This window comes from Taudactylus pleione, unplaced genomic scaffold, assembly GCF_031769625.1.
Source record: "Taudactylus pleione unplaced genomic scaffold, aTauple2 ptg001800l, whole genome shotgun sequence".
Lineage (NCBI taxonomy): Eukaryota > Metazoa > Chordata > Amphibia > Anura > Myobatrachidae > Taudactylus > Taudactylus pleione.
In genome coordinates this window covers 1,257,501-1,273,207 of record NW_028286197.1, presented here as the reverse complement: position 1 = coordinate 1,273,207, position 15,707 = coordinate 1,257,501, and the positions used below count along the sequence as shown (strand labels likewise).

The window sequence follows — 15,707 nt, the reverse complement described above, 5'->3', positions numbered from 1 at the left end:
AGATAGCCAAAGATTATTACAAGCAAAGGATTCATCTGTCCGGAATCTGTCTGCGAATTCATGGATCGTATTTGGCCTGAATGCACTTTGACATCCAGTGATTCTGTCACTGTGTTCTGTAGCCCACTAGTTTATTCCCACCTGAATGGCAAAATGAAATACGGAATAGTAAGCACAGACAACATGGAGGCCTTGTTATTCCGCTGCCTGCATGCCAACCAATACATCCCAGACTACACCCACTGGGGGGACCAGGTCTTGATAATGACCATCCCCATCTGTTGCTAGGCCTTCTTCCAAACCATCCATGCTGGACTTACTGTCCAAAAAGGGTAAGCAGGGTACAGATAGAGGAGCTAGATGTCCCCAATGACATTTTTTTTCTTCTATCATAGATGATGTGGAGAGAATAAGAGCTTCAAATGTTTGACTTGGAACAGGGGCTCCCACCTATTTGGCTTCTGTCCAGAGAACAGAGCTCTGTTCCTCAAGAACTGTCTATGATTGAGCTTATAGGTAGGTAGTCTCTGTCTGTTGGTAAACATCCTTCAAGAGACGGCAACCCAGTATAACAACAACTATAATAATGTGTCCACTGATAACCAGCCTGATCCCTTAACAGCAACATACCCCATATGGCCAACTCATAACATGACACCCAGTTTGCAGCCTCCTCTTCCTTATGACACTTATTCAGTCGCCATGGTTGCTCCAGTCCAAGACAGTGGGAACAATGGCAATTTGAAGGCCACTAACTAACTCTGTTTTTTTAATGTCCCTTTACAGGTTGGGAAACAGAACAGAAGATTTATTTTTGGAAAGCACGCTTCCTGGTCCCCTTCTGGGATGAAAAAAAAAATGCCAGCAAGCAGGCATGGTGCAGCCGCACAACGTAATACTTAAACTTTAGGTCTGAAATTTTGCATTTGCTGCTCAGTTCCGCTTGATCACAATATATCTCATATGGTTAAGTGGACAGTGGGAACAATGGCAGTTTGAACTAACTATGTTTTTTTTATGTCCCTCTACGGGTTCGGAAATGCCAGTTTATAGAAGATTTGCAAAGCATTATTTAAGTCATTTGTTTATTTATTTTTGGAAAGCACACTTCCTGGACCCCTTGTGAGCTGTGAGGTGGTCAAAATTGACTGGATATGAGTGGAAATAAATGTTATTGAGGTTATTAATACTGTAGGAACAAAAAAAGGCCCATTTTATGTGATTTTAGCTGTTTTTTTTATTTTTAAAGAAAAATCCAGATCGAAAACAAAACACGGAGGTGAGGTTTTGGCAAAACCAATCCAAATCCAAAACCAGGGGAGATCCAGATCCAAAACCAAAACACAGGGGTCGGCGCACATCTCTAGTAACGAGTGATTTATTCTTGAGAAATGCTATAGAAGTATTGTATGTATGGTATGTATATTTGCTGCAGTGCTGGGGTGGTATTGTCTGTACATTTCTACCCTCACAAACTTATTCTGTTATCTGTTGCTGTGTGTTCTTTCTAGCTATGTCAATTTACATGTATTGTACTTACGATATGTGTTACTATATATTTTTCTTGTACTGCAATGAGGACACTGTGTCAACACTTGATGTAGTGTGGTGATTGGGGTAGTTGTTGCAGTGGCAAACGCAGGATTTTGAAAGGGGGGTTTCCAAAGTTTTGGTTTCCGAAAAAACATCTAGCCACAAATAAATATATATATGCTCCCAGTAGTGCCCTTTATACAGTGTCCCCAGTAGTGGTCCCCCTATGCAGTGCCCCTTATACAGTTCCCCCAGTAGTGCCTTATACAGTGCCCCCTTATGTAGTGCCCACAGTGGTGGTCCCATAAACAGTGCCCTCAGTATTGACCCTTATACAGTGCCCCAGTAGCGGTCCCCTATGCAGTGCTTCAGTAGTGCCCCTAATACAGTGCCCCCAGGGTGGTCCCTCTATGCAATGCCCCAGTAGTAGTCCCTAACACTGACACTTTTATAATAAATTGCTCTACAGTGTATTGCTGCTATACTTCTACAGGTCCTTATCTGAATCTCGTGCCATGCTTTTTTTGTCCCCCCCCTTAGCCCACACACATACACACACACCGACACACACCGCAGTGCAACCAGCGCTTACCTAAAAACACGAATGCAGCCAAATAAATACAGCAGTCTGGCACCACCTCCGCCCGCTCCATTCTCCCCCACGCACCTCCAGCTACAGCGTGCAGCTCCGGGACTCAACAGCGCTGGAATACAGTGTCACCTGGCGGCACGCTCACTCATCCTCCCACATGCCGGTCACTACAGTTCAGCTCCGGGACTCGACACAGTGGAATACAGTGTCACCCCGCCGCAGGCGCGCTCAACCTCTAACATGCTTATTATCACGACGGTGCCTATCGGAACTGACTGGGAGGGGCTCTCGCGCTGAGCTCCCCCTACAGCCAGCCCAGGCAGTACAACAAGGACTCTTGAAAAAAAAAAGTAAAATTGTTCAGCTGCTCGGGTCAGCGGTGAATGGAGCGACGGGCAGTGGGGGTTTCTAGGTACTCGGAAACCCTCCCTCCGTGCGCGTGTGTGTTGTATTGCTATAGTGTAAGGTATGGGTGTGGTATTGCTGTAAATTGGATGGGCTTGGTGATATTTTTTTACATTAGACATCTAGTTGATGGAAAACATATGCTTTAAGCTAAAACCCTTGGTCTTGTCTCCCCTCTTCCCCACCCTTTTTCCCCCTTTATTGCCTACATATTTTTATGTTTTCTTTTTTATTATTTTTTGATGGTGCAGCTGGTATTGGTTTGTGTTATACGGGTCGTTAAAACTTGTGTTTCACATGCTCAGTATTGCTTCCCCATATCATAATCCTGTATTATGCTCCAGCTCATGCTACTGCAGGATCATCATAGTATTTTCTTCTTGTTGTGACTTCTGCCTTACGGACCACGAAGATTTTTTTATTGATAGATTAATGTGCCATGTGTAGTACTTTTGCCGTTTCTCTGATTCTTGAGTCATCCTTATGTTTGTAAACTGTATTATTCCTGCATTGTTTACCTGTTGATGACTAAATGTATGGTCCCAATGTCAATACTTTCTATTATGTTATGTTCTATTTTGTACTATTGAAAAATTTATAAAATATATATATACACACACACATACACAGTGCCTTGCAAAAGTATTCACTCCCTTTGCATTTTTCATGTTTTGTTGCCTCACAACCTATAACTAAAAGGTGTGTATCATTTCATTCACAGAACATGCCTACAACTGTGAAGTTGTGTTTTTTTTTATATTGTGAATCAAACAACATTTAGGACAACATAACAGAAAACTTCAGCGTGCACTCCCCTGAAGTCAGTACTTTGTCGAGCCACCTTTTGCGGCAATTACAGCTACAAGTCGCTTTGGATAAGTATCTATGAGCTTGCCACATCTTGCCCCTGGGATTTTTGCCCATTCCTCAAGGCAAAACTGCTCCAGCTTCTTCATGTTGGATGGTTTCCGTTTGTGAACAGCAATCTTCAAGTCTGACCACAGATTCTCAATTGGATTGAGATCTGGGCTTTGACTAGGCTATTCCAACACATTTAAATGTTTCCCCTTAAACCACTCGAGTGTTGCTTTAGCAGTATGCTTCGGGTCATTGTCCTGCTGGAAGGTGAACCTCCGTCCCAGTATCAAATCACAGGCAGACTGAAACAGGTTTTGCTCAAGAATATCCCTGTATTTAGCACCATCCATCTTTCCCTCGACTCGAATCAGTTTCCCAGTCCCTGCTGCTGAAAAACATCCCCACAGCATGATGCTGCCACCACCATGTTTCACTGTGGGGATGATGGGATGTGTTGGGTTTGCGTCAGACATAGCATTTTCCTTGATGGCCGAAAAGTTAAATTTTAGTCTCATCTGACCAGAGCACCTTCCTCCATACATTTGGGGAGTCGCCCACATGCCTTTTGGCAAACTCAAATCGTGTCTTCTTATTTTTATCACTAAGTAATGTTTTTTTTCTGGCCACTCTTCCATAAAGCCCAGCTCTATGGAGTGTACGGCTTATTGTGGTCACATGCACAGATACGCCAGTATTACCTTTGGTCTCTGTGCTGCCTCTGATTAATGACCTCCTTGCCCGGTCTGTGAGTTTTGGTGGGCAGCCCTCTCTTGGCAGGTTTATTGTGGTACCATGTTCTTTCCGGTGCTCCGGGGGATCATCAAAGATTTGGATATTTTTCATAACCCAACCAAGAATTGTACTTCTCAACAACTTTGTCCCTGACTTGTTTGGAGAGCTCCTTGGTCTTCATGGTGTGATGCCTCTTGCTTAGTTATGTTGTAGCTTCTGGGGCCTTTCAGAAAAGGTGTGTTTATACTGACAGATCATGTGATACTTAGATTTCACACAGGTGGACTTCATTTCACTAATTATGTGACTTCCGAAGGTAATTGGTTGCACCAGAACTTTTGAGGGGCTTCATAGCAAAGGGGGTGATTACATATGCACATGCCAATTTTCAGAATCTTATTTATATAGATTTTTTTAATATATATTTTTCTCATTTCACTTCACCAAATTAGACTATTTTGTGCAGATCCTTCACATAAAATTCAGATAAAAAAAGTAAATAAATAACAGGTTGTAATGTAACAAAACAGGTAAAAATCCAAGGGGGGGTGAATATTTTTGCAAGGCACTATATATATATATATATATATATATATATACACACCTTCAGTTCCTGTGTTACTACTTTTTTACCGCATATGATGGCTTACTGTGATTGCTGGTCCTGTATACTGTGTGTCAGAATTATTACATACGCTAAACTTCGTATATGATATATATTATAGCTGGTTAAGTGCTGATTATGCCCTCTTCATGGACTGGCCACACTTGCTTTAAAGTCATGCATTTGGAAACCCCCCTCTAGAAATTCTGTGTTTGCCCCTGTATGGATTTATAAAATTTTGTTACACAACTAGTCCTTCAAATTATTTCAAATAAATAACAATACCAAAAACAATACAAAATTACAAAAGATAGAAAAAAACGGTCACCTCTGTGAAGTGCACATCCTGTGTTGCTGCAAGGTTAAAGCCACTTTCCTGGCTTTGCTTTTGCAGAATGGTACTGAGAAGTTGGTATGATATATGCACATCACTGCTCATGAAAGGGCCTGTGCCTTTTGTAGCATTTAGCAGATCTTGTGCACTCTTTTGTGCAACTGTTGAACTCAGCAATGACATATTCTGCTTCAGTATTTCCAACTGATGAAAGAAAGAAAATACAAAATTAAGGACTCTTAAAGTGTCTGCATAGCCAAATTCCAACAACAACAACAAAGAAAAGCTGGGCTACGCAATAACTAATAATTAGCTTTTTTTGGCGCAGCACCTCATTTATGTCAGGTAGTTTACATTTTGACTCTCATATATATATTTTTTTAAATGTAAACTTTATATTTCCCATAAGGTTAAAGTAAGTCGTTCATTACAGCTAATGTCAGAAGCCTAACTTCTGTTGATATTACCCTGATAAAGTCCACTTTAGCCATAACATAAACATAACAAAGAGCATTATTCTCGCTCAGATCCTCTATAATTTATTTCTCACCACAAGCGCTTATACCTATTTATACCATGTCACATTATTTCCCACCCTATACCACAATCATCCCAGGAAACCCTTGTAATTCAACACTTTCAACACATTCTCTCTGACACTTTTTAGCTCAAATACAAGCAGCATGCGAAAGAGGTGTTGTCGAGATAACAAACACCATGCTGCTACTAAGGGTCACTGACAGGTTGTCAACGCACACACACACAGCATGACATTATGGGAGGACCCTGCTGACAGCCCATAAGTTACACCAAAGAGTGGCACCGCGCGTCATACCAGAGACATTTCCTCGTTTTAACCACTGCTCATTTTTGAGTTAGGAAGTGATGGCTGAAGGGAGAGAATAAACTCTATTGTAAGGAGAGGGGAGACCAGAGCAGGACCCAGGGTTTGCTCTGCAAATGTAATTGGCTTGCAAATTGGAGGTAAGCGGCTGCTATTTATAAATATATTAGAGAGACTCTGCATTCAGCGCACATATAAAAGGAACACTTCACAATCTGACTTTGTATAAACATGGAATGTTAGTTCCACATAATGAAATAAATGTTGAGCTGACCGACTGCACAAAAATCTTCCCGATCTGGCCAGTTGTACACTGTCACTCAAAAAACTTCAACATGAGAATTGCTATAACACAGATTTTGAACATAAGTTATGATTTCTTATATGCACACATGCTTTTAAAGACAAGACCTACCCCTATGAGCCTTGCAGCTATTATACACCTGTGTATACCCCTGCACAAGTTGAGCTAAAACTGGAGTGCTCAAGTAAAAACAAACAAATAAAAAAAGTGAGTGAAGAGAAGAACCTGGAAACTTTAAAAATGTGGTGCCTAAATCCAGGCTCCTCCTCTATTCATATCCTGACGCAGGGGCGTTTTAAGAGAGGTGGGGACCCGTGTGAACTCCTCGTGCGGGGCCCCCTCCTCTATCCCCGGTGGCCGGCAGCTGACTGACGCAGCTAGCCAGCCACCGGAGCCTTAGCAGAATCCGGGAACTAGAGTGTGCCCGGAGTCTACTGTGCATGTGCAGAACGCCGGAAAAGGGCTGCAGCAGACATTTTTCTGGTGTTCTCTGCATGCGCAGTAGACTCCAGCACACTCTAGTGCCCAGAGTCTATTGCGCATGCGCAGAAAACCGGAAAAATGGCTGCAGCGGCCATTTTCCGGTGTTTTGAGTAGCGTAGACACCCGAAGTGGGACCATGGACAGGTAAGTCTAAAATAATATGGGTGCAGTGTGTGCGGTGCGGGGACCCCCCCCGGGGGCCCATGTGCCCCGCACACACTGCACCCATTATAGATACGCCACTGTCCTGACGGCTACAGAAGCCATTCAGTTTTGAACTATAGTCCTAAAGGAAAGACAGACAGAGTATTCGAGTGAGAGGAGCAGATAAGAAAACTTTATCCAACAAAATGGACAGAACATTAACAAAGGAAAGGAAAAAAAAGAAGAGCACTATAGAGGGTGTCGAGTAACCCCTAAGGACTCCTACAAAAGACTTTAACATATGCAGCAACAAAATTCATTCTCTTTCATATTCCGGAACATACTGGAAACCTTGGAGAGTTCTGAAAGCTGTCCTTAAGGGTGGAAGCGCTCTTGAGCGATGCAAAACACTTTCAACCCAAAGCTAGTAAAGCTGGATGTAAATGTATCAAACCTATACAAAATTGGTAAAGATGTACATAGAAAACCAAGTGGCCACTCAGGAACCAAAATCTACTGATTTAAATGGAACCTTGGGAGTACTGTACCTTGGGCAGCAGACTGTTTTTTCCTCAAAATTACCCTTTACTGATGGAATATGAGGAAAGGTGAACTCCGGGACAGAGCACCTAGTTCGGACACTCCTCTAGCTTAATAGCTGGCCAGAAGTAACACTGTTCTAAGTCAGAAATGTTAACATTACCTACCTAATATGCGGCCCCATTAAAGAACGAATCTTAATACCAGTGGCATTTTTCATTTAGTACCACAGTGATACCAACAAAAATGCCACTGGTATTCATCAATACTCACCTCTCCGGCAAGGTCCAGCGAAGTCCTCCTCGCCAGCGAGGTCCTCTGCTCAGCTGCTGGCAGCCTAACGCTGACAGCGATGGGCTCTTGTGTAATGCACATGCGCAGCATTCCATCTGCACATGTGCGTGGCACTGCAACCCGGCGGTGCCTGGATGGCTCAGCTGAAGCCGGAGAGACCGCACTGGGTCACATCGCTCTTGCTATCTAAAGACAGCAAAAGCGATGCAGCGACAAACAGCGGTAATCTTATATTACCGCTATTTGTTGAATACAGAATGGAGGACATAATCCCTTAAGCAATGCTTCGTTATTAAATGGGGCCATGAAGAGCTCCCTGAAGGTATGTTTTGATGAATGCAATATCTGCTAATTTTTTCCAGGAAAAAACTGACAAAGCAGATATATACAGTATATACTGTATATACTCTTAGAGATCCTAGGCTTAAGTCTGCATCTAAGAATGTTAGAATGTGAGGCACTAGCAGTATGGCACTAAAATTGTTAAAAGAAAACTTCACCCCTGTAACCCCCAACCTCTACCGGATCCTCAGTTTACTCATTTAGCACATCCGTGTGGAGGAAGAACATAAAACTATGGAAACATGCAATAATAATAAAATAACACAGCAATAATGAAAACAAAATCAGGGAGAGATCGTAGTGTCCCCCAGATTGAAGTATGAGGAAGGGATTTTACGGCGAGTACAAAATTCAATTTCCTCTTGCAACCATCTGGGGGACACAGCATTATTTACATGTGGGTTACTGTTCGGCAAACAGGCATGGTGTCCCTTGTACCTAATGTATGGAAACAGTAACATTTCGTGAAGTTGTACAAAGAAAACCAGGTTGCATCTCTGCAAAGCTGTTCCACTGAGGCACCATGGCAAACCACCCAAGAGGCCCCAACAGCACAAGTTGAATAAGCCAGAAGAAAAGCTGGAACAGGCATATCCAAGTACAAATAGGTTTGGCAGATGGTAGAGGTTTCCTAAATAGCGATGGTACTCTTTTATGTTTGCCAACCTTGTTTTGGGACATCAACCTATACTAACAGGCAGTCTGTATGCCTAAAAAGAATATGTATGGTCCAGATATATCCGTAAAGCATGGGCCACATGGAACAACTCCAAGGCCAGAAGACCAATGTCCTGGTTCAGATGGAACTTAGGCAGAAAACGTTTGGTCCACAAAACAGCACAATCGGAATGGAAAATGACAGACGGGTTGCAGGACACACGTTTGGCTGACGCAATGACCAGAAGGAACTTAACCTTCAAGGTACAGTACCCAGCTTAAGGGCTCTTACCCCCAGTAGACTGAGATCTAATTTTTGTAAGTCCTAAATCAAAAGGGAATCGCCCAAAAGGGGAACACATCCAAAGTACGCTTGGATGCTAAGTCAGCATTCCAAAACCTAAGCCAAATCGAACTACTAGCGGAAATGCTAATGCAGAAATACTGCATGGAGACTGCAACAAAAATGAGTCACCAACATAAGCTAGAGCTTCACGGATCTGCTCTGCTAAAGTAAAGGATTCAAAATGAGTCTCCGAATGAATTCCTGAGACTATCTGAGCCATCCAGGTGTCTATGGCCCTGATTATTTATTTATTAACAGTTTCTTATATAGTGCAGCATATTGTGTTGCGCTTTACAATTGGAAGCATTAAAAGAACAAAACTGGGTAATAACAGACAGATATATAGGTAGGAAGGCTATATGGCCCTGATGACCCAGGCACTAGCCAACACAGGCCTAAGGGAGGCACCCATAAGAGTGAACACAGATTTCAACAGAGCCTCCCATTTCCTATCTGTGTGTTCCTGTAATGTAACAGAGAAGCAGAGCTATCCTCGGAAACTTCAGTGTCTTGTATCTGCAGGGTTTGACGGACTGTGTCAATTAAATAACAGACACCCAAACTAGCAGGAGAATCCTCCTGCCAACCGGAGGTATTTTCCCAATCAGGGTCCACCTCCCCCTCCTCATGAGAGGATCCTGCAGAGTCAGAATCACCAGGAAAACTAACCTGGGACTGTAATGGATGCTTTTTGGCAGCCGTGTCCTCAGCAGATGCCGCCATCTCAGACAGACACTTGCCCATACTATGGGCCCATGGTGGCTCATTTAAAAGATCGGATAGGGGCTGAGAGACTGACTGCGCACAAGCAAAATAGTCTTAGGTCTAAAATAGCCTCCACCATGGACCTAGCCCACGCCTCCAGGCTGTGGATCCACGGCAACGGCTGTGCACAGAGGGCCTGAATCAGAGCCGGACGCTCTGACCAGAGCGTTCGCTCTGAATCAGGGCCGGCCTACTAAAATTGGAGCGGCCTCCTGGCCACTCGCATAGCTGTGGGTGACCACCCACAACTTATGCGAACGGCCAAAAAGATGGTCGCGATGGTCAAGACCATCGCGACCATCGGGCTTGCGATGAGACCCTTGTGGTATGGTCTTGTCTGCCGCAAACCCGAAGTGCTTTTGGCTCTATCAGAGCCAAAAACACTCCCACTGACATCACTAGTGATGTCAGTGGGGCCGGACCCAGACAGTAGGCTGCATGATAACAGCACATATATAAGCCGAGAGCTGAGAGCTATTTGCAAATGTATGCAACTAATACCTCTGAATTCTGTTATCATGTAGGATTCAAGTATTTTTGACAAAATATTGCTGCAGTGTGCTGGAGGGAATATCCCTTTTTTTTTCCTCTGGTTCAGTGGTAACCCCACCCTTTACAAGCACCTGGGCAATATCATTAAGTTGATTTGAGCGACTACCATACTTTCTATTTGTACTTCTGAGAGGATGAAGGGAGCCAGAATTGGGAGGATGTGCTGGTCCTTATAGTGCCATTTGGAGGTTTCTGGTGTACCTCCTCAGTGAGTCAGCTCTCGGCTTATATATGTGCTGTTATCATGCAGCAAATTAATTGTAATTATATGACCCAGAGTGGGTGTTACTATTTGGTAGCAATAATTATTTTGGGGTGAGCGTTTGGGCGTGGGGCCCCCAGGGTTATTCTGGCTGGGCCTTTTTCAGGGCATTACCACTTAATTCACACAAATACTTTTTCATCACTTTTCTATTTGTTTGTTTATTATCTATGTCATTTTAATTCTTTCTTATTATATTAACACTTATTGATTTATCTTTTACACATCTAAACTTTACACTTCACTATCACCTTTCTTCCATTTTCGTGTGATGCCCTGGGAATGGTCCTTGGCTGGATTCTTTTGGGGTACCTTGCGCCTTGAACGTGAACCCCTTAATGTTAGGGACGCCGGTATAGAGGAGCCTTGACGTTGGCCCGGCGCTTAATCATATATTTGCAAATGTATGTAACTAATACCTCTAAATTCTGTTATCATGTAGGATTCAAGTATTTTTGCCAATATTGCTGCAGTGTGCTGGAGGGAATATCCCTTTTTTTTATCTCAGGTTCAGTGTAAACCCCACCCTTTACAAGCACCCTGGCAATATCATTAAGTTGATTTGAGCGACCACCATACTTTCTATTCATATTTGGAAACTAAAAGGAATCAAAGCTATCTGTTATGTATTCGACACGGGGTGTGTGATTTTGACATTCCAACATATTAATTGCCAAACACCCATTTTTTCATGTATCTCCAAGTACAACATTATATAAATTCAAAAACATCCTTGTCTCCTGGATTTCAAGCTAAAACAATAGTCCCAAATTATATAGATTCTCTTCTCCGACAGGTCAATACAATAACATACCGTATTAGATATTTATACCCTGATCTACTTCCTAATGATCCTCATAAACTATGGGCTAGGATTCAAAGTAGGTGGGAAGGAGAGATGGAAACATTTCTGATTTCTCAACAATAATTTCCAACACCAATAAAACTTGAAAGATTTTGGCTTCAGTACAATTACAAGAAATTCACTACAAAATCCTTCACAGAGCCGTTATAGCCTTTATAGCTCCAAACTGTAGGAAAAATATGGTCTCAGATGATGATGGGCATTGTCCCAAATGCTTTGGGAAGCAAGCATCTTTTATGTATGTTTTTTTACACTGTCCAAAAATCTAAAAATTCTGGTATAAATTCTTATATTTTATTAATCACACCTTTCAATTACAATTACAATTTTCGCCACCTGCCTTTTTATTTGCCCACTTTACATTATGGTCTACGCAAGAAAATTGTCACGCTGGGCGGAGGGTTTTTGAAAGCCGAGGTCTGAGGCTGTGGGAGGAGGCGAAGGCGAGGGGCCTGGACGTATGATCTCCGCATCCACAAGTCTTGGTCGTTGGCTAGACCTAGTCAATGGTGCGGAGTCTAACTCACAAGGAGGTGTTCGCCAGTGACCCCTCCAAGTGGGATATGGGCTTGTGCGGCTCCCTGTAAGCAGGTCGCGGTCCTTTGACTTGGTGACCAAGGCCTGCAGGGAAAAGAGAATCAAAACACCCATGGCCCAAGGGTAATGCCTGGAATAGGCATGTGGGGAGTGGGATAGAACTCCTGGCTGGAGAAAGGCACTTGAGGTGCTGGCTAGGGAGGTGTGGAGATTTATTGGTAGGCTGAGGTAACAGCTGGATATCCCACGAAGTATATACCGGATTGCCGGCCGGAGATCATGCACTAGGGTGCAATGAGATGAAGGGTTAAGCTGCTCACAGGCTGTGATGGTGAAAGCACTGCGATGAGATGAAGGGTTAACTTGCAAACAGGCTGTGATGGTAAAAGCTCTGCGATGAGATGAAGGGTTAACTTGAACACAGGCTGTGATGGTAAAAGCACTGCGGTGAGATGAAGGGTTACCTTGCACACAGGCTGTGATGGTAAAAGCACTGTGATGAGATGAAGGGTTAACTTGCACACAGGCTGTGATGGTAAAAGCACTGTGATGAGATGAAGGGTTAACTTGCACACAGGCTGTGATGGTAAAAGCACTGTGATGAGATGAAGGGTTAACTTGCACACAGGCTGTGATGGTAAAGCACTGTGGTGAGATGGAGGTTAAACTTGCACACAGGCTGTTGATAGTAAAGGCACTGTGGTGAGATAGCTTAGAAGCTTTTGGAAGAAACACGCTGGAAGCACGGGAACCTGGAACGAGACTCCTCTAGTTACACTAGCGGCGACAATGATTGTTCAGGCAACTACCTGGAGCACAGGAGCCGGATATATACCCCTGGAAGCCTGCTGATAGGCCCACAGCGTCAGCTGACCAGCCGGGCCACTCAGGGAAGGAAGTACTGACATAGGGAAAGTGTCATGGTGGCGCCCATGACGGAAACTGCGATCCCCGCTCACCGGGTCGCCTGACACCACAGCTACAGGGTGAATGCTCAGCTCCTCCCACGTCGCCGTGCCAGCCGCCCGACTGCCCGGGAAGTCAGAGGAAGCCGGCGGGACGGTAAGGGACGGCCGATCCCCAACTGAACTCTGACAACAATATATCACATTTAATTCCACTGTTAACTTTGATAGTCACTTTGGCAAAAAAGGTCATTCTTAACAAATGGATCACAAAATCTATCCCATCCGTAAGAGAAATACAGTTAGCATTACTAGACTATATGTACAGTATATAGATAGGAGAAATGCTCTGTTTGATATTGAAACTGGAGTCAGGCATATTTATAATAAATGGGAACCCTATTATCCAGCAATCTCGATGGACTCAGTACGAAAAATGTGTAAAGTGTTTGAATTGACCAATTGGTATCTCCTTAGGTAACCATAGTGAGTACTGGCAGAGAATAATAACTTTCCTTGTAGATGTGACTTTGATTGACGAATTGTGGCTCATCAGACATTCTATACTCCCCCCCTCATTTTCCGCCTCCCCCCTCCCCTGTCTATTTTCCATTTTCAATATATTATTATTTTGTTTGATTTTAGTATATATATTTTGTTTTTAACGAAAAAAAAATAGAAAATTGTGTCTTTAATGTACTTTATATGCTATATCTATGTATTTATTTGAGACACTAATAAAATGTTTAAAAAATATAAATAAATCATTGGTAAAATCGTTCAAATCGTGACCGTGTGTATACACCATAACTATAAAGCTATTTCGGTCCACTATATATTTTTGAGAGATATTTTGGACCACTTTAAGATCACAGGGGACATGGCCAAAATTTCATCAAGAGGATGCAGATACATATCACTGCCTCTGGGCTTGCCCTAATGCACAATACTATTGACACTTTATTCGTAGTTACCAAGAGGACAAACTTATAAATGATGTGCCTTTTACCCCGGGAATCGGCAATATTGCAATATTGGGAGTTTTCGATTCTAACTTACGAATTGCATTTGCCAGTAGGAAACTCTTACTACAGTAGCTCTCAGTGCTGCGGCCAGAAAAACAGTTCTGCAGGGCTGTATAGAAAGTACACCTCCCCAAATACCTCTATTCCTAAATAAACTCAACTTTCTATTTAGGATGGATTGAGTGCAAACACTTTTGCATTGATGGGGGGGTTGGCAGAGCTCCCACCCGGGCTTCCTATAATAGTATATTACAGCCACAGTGTATATCAATTATTGTTTAAGTTTGTACAGTATGTTGAACTGTGCATATCACACAGGTATTTCTCATTTGCTATTGACAATAACTTACATTTGTGCTTTAATATAAAGTATTGTATCTAACGCATTTTTATTGTAATAGTGTGATGTTCTACTATTTCTTATTGTTCATTGCAATTGTTTGTTAACAATTACTCTATAATGTCTCAATAAAAATTTTGAATTCATTATAAAGGGAAACAAAGAATACAGAAAAGTCCCATAAGAATTTCAGTAATAATTTGTTACAAAAAAATTCCAATCACCGCACCCACACACACACCTTCCTGTATACAAACTCTAGAGGAGGAGGAAACCAGCACAACCAGAAAGAAACTCAGTTAAATATGCAAATTACTGAATATGCTCCACTAAACCTACCCTGTGACTCCGAGGTGTAGTTCTTACAGAACAACTATACCACCACTGCCATACACTGCAGGATAAGTGTTAATTCACAGGGGAAAGGAGACACATGTCATTTCAGATATATGCAAGGAGAAAGAGCGTATACCACATTTCCACATTCATTGAATTGGAATTATCCATATAAGTCTGCCTTCTAATTGCATAGATTTTTGCTGGACACCATTGGACTGCTGCAGGGTGATTTATCCCATTTTATTTTGTCTTTCACATAAATTGTGGCTTCAAATATAAACAAAAGAGAAAAAAGGAAAAGGAGTTCACTTCTTAGTGCACTAAGAGTGAACCCCTTTTCCTTCTTTCTCTTTTGTTTATATTTGAAGTAACTATATAAAGGGGCATTAGTGGCACTCCTGTATGATATCAGGATCCGTTTAAAGGTACAATAGAAAATAACCTACACAATACAAGGGTAATTATCCCCGCAACAATTTATATATAAGAGAGTGACTTGTACGGGAATACAACTTTATTTCTCTGAAACAAATTGTGGCACCTGGTGTTTAAAGGGATGTTATGCAGGAATCGCTTTAACAATGCATATACTGTAATTGTCAGTTTTGTTTGATGTATTTTGGTGTACCTGGATGAACGCCTATTTATGCACATCTGTATTTTATTGCACACTCCTATTCTTTATTCCCTTCGAAATCGGAAGATGTCCAGCAGTGCTATCAGCTCAAAACTGGCAGAAACCAATGTGACCCAGATACACCCATTTACTGTTTGGAGACTTCTGGCCCGAAGTGGTCTTCATGGAAGAATTGCGGCCAAAAAGACATACCTTCGACATGGAAACAAGGCCAAGCGACTCAACTATGCACGAAAATAAAGGAACTGGGATGCAGGAAAATGGCAGCAGGTGCTCTGGACTGATGAGTCAAAAGTTTAAATATTTGGCTGTAACAGAAGGCAGTTTTTTAGCTGAAGGGCTGGAGAATGGTACAATAATGAATGTCTGCAGGCAACAGTGAAGCATGGTGGAGATTCCATGCAAGTTTGGGGCTGCATTTCAGCAAATGGAGTTGGGGATTTGGTTAGGATTAATGGTGTCCTCAAT

At 42.5% G+C, this 15,707-nt stretch overlaps 1 protein-coding gene across 7 annotated transcripts in view; it reads right to left on the bottom strand.

Moving 5' to 3' along the window:
- Positions 1-15,707, bottom strand: part of LOC148436343 (cadherin EGF LAG seven-pass G-type receptor 2-like) — a 383,494-nt gene that overhangs the window by 176,900 nt on the left and 190,887 nt on the right. For all 7 annotated transcript variants that reach the window (XM_088465025.1, XM_088465024.1, XM_088465023.1 and 4 more), the window contains exon 19: positions 5,053-5,262. In XM_088465025.1, coding sequence (XP_088321151.1) covers positions 5,053-5,262 — 210 coding nt within the window. The remainder of the gene's footprint in view (positions 1-5,052; positions 5,263-15,707) is intronic.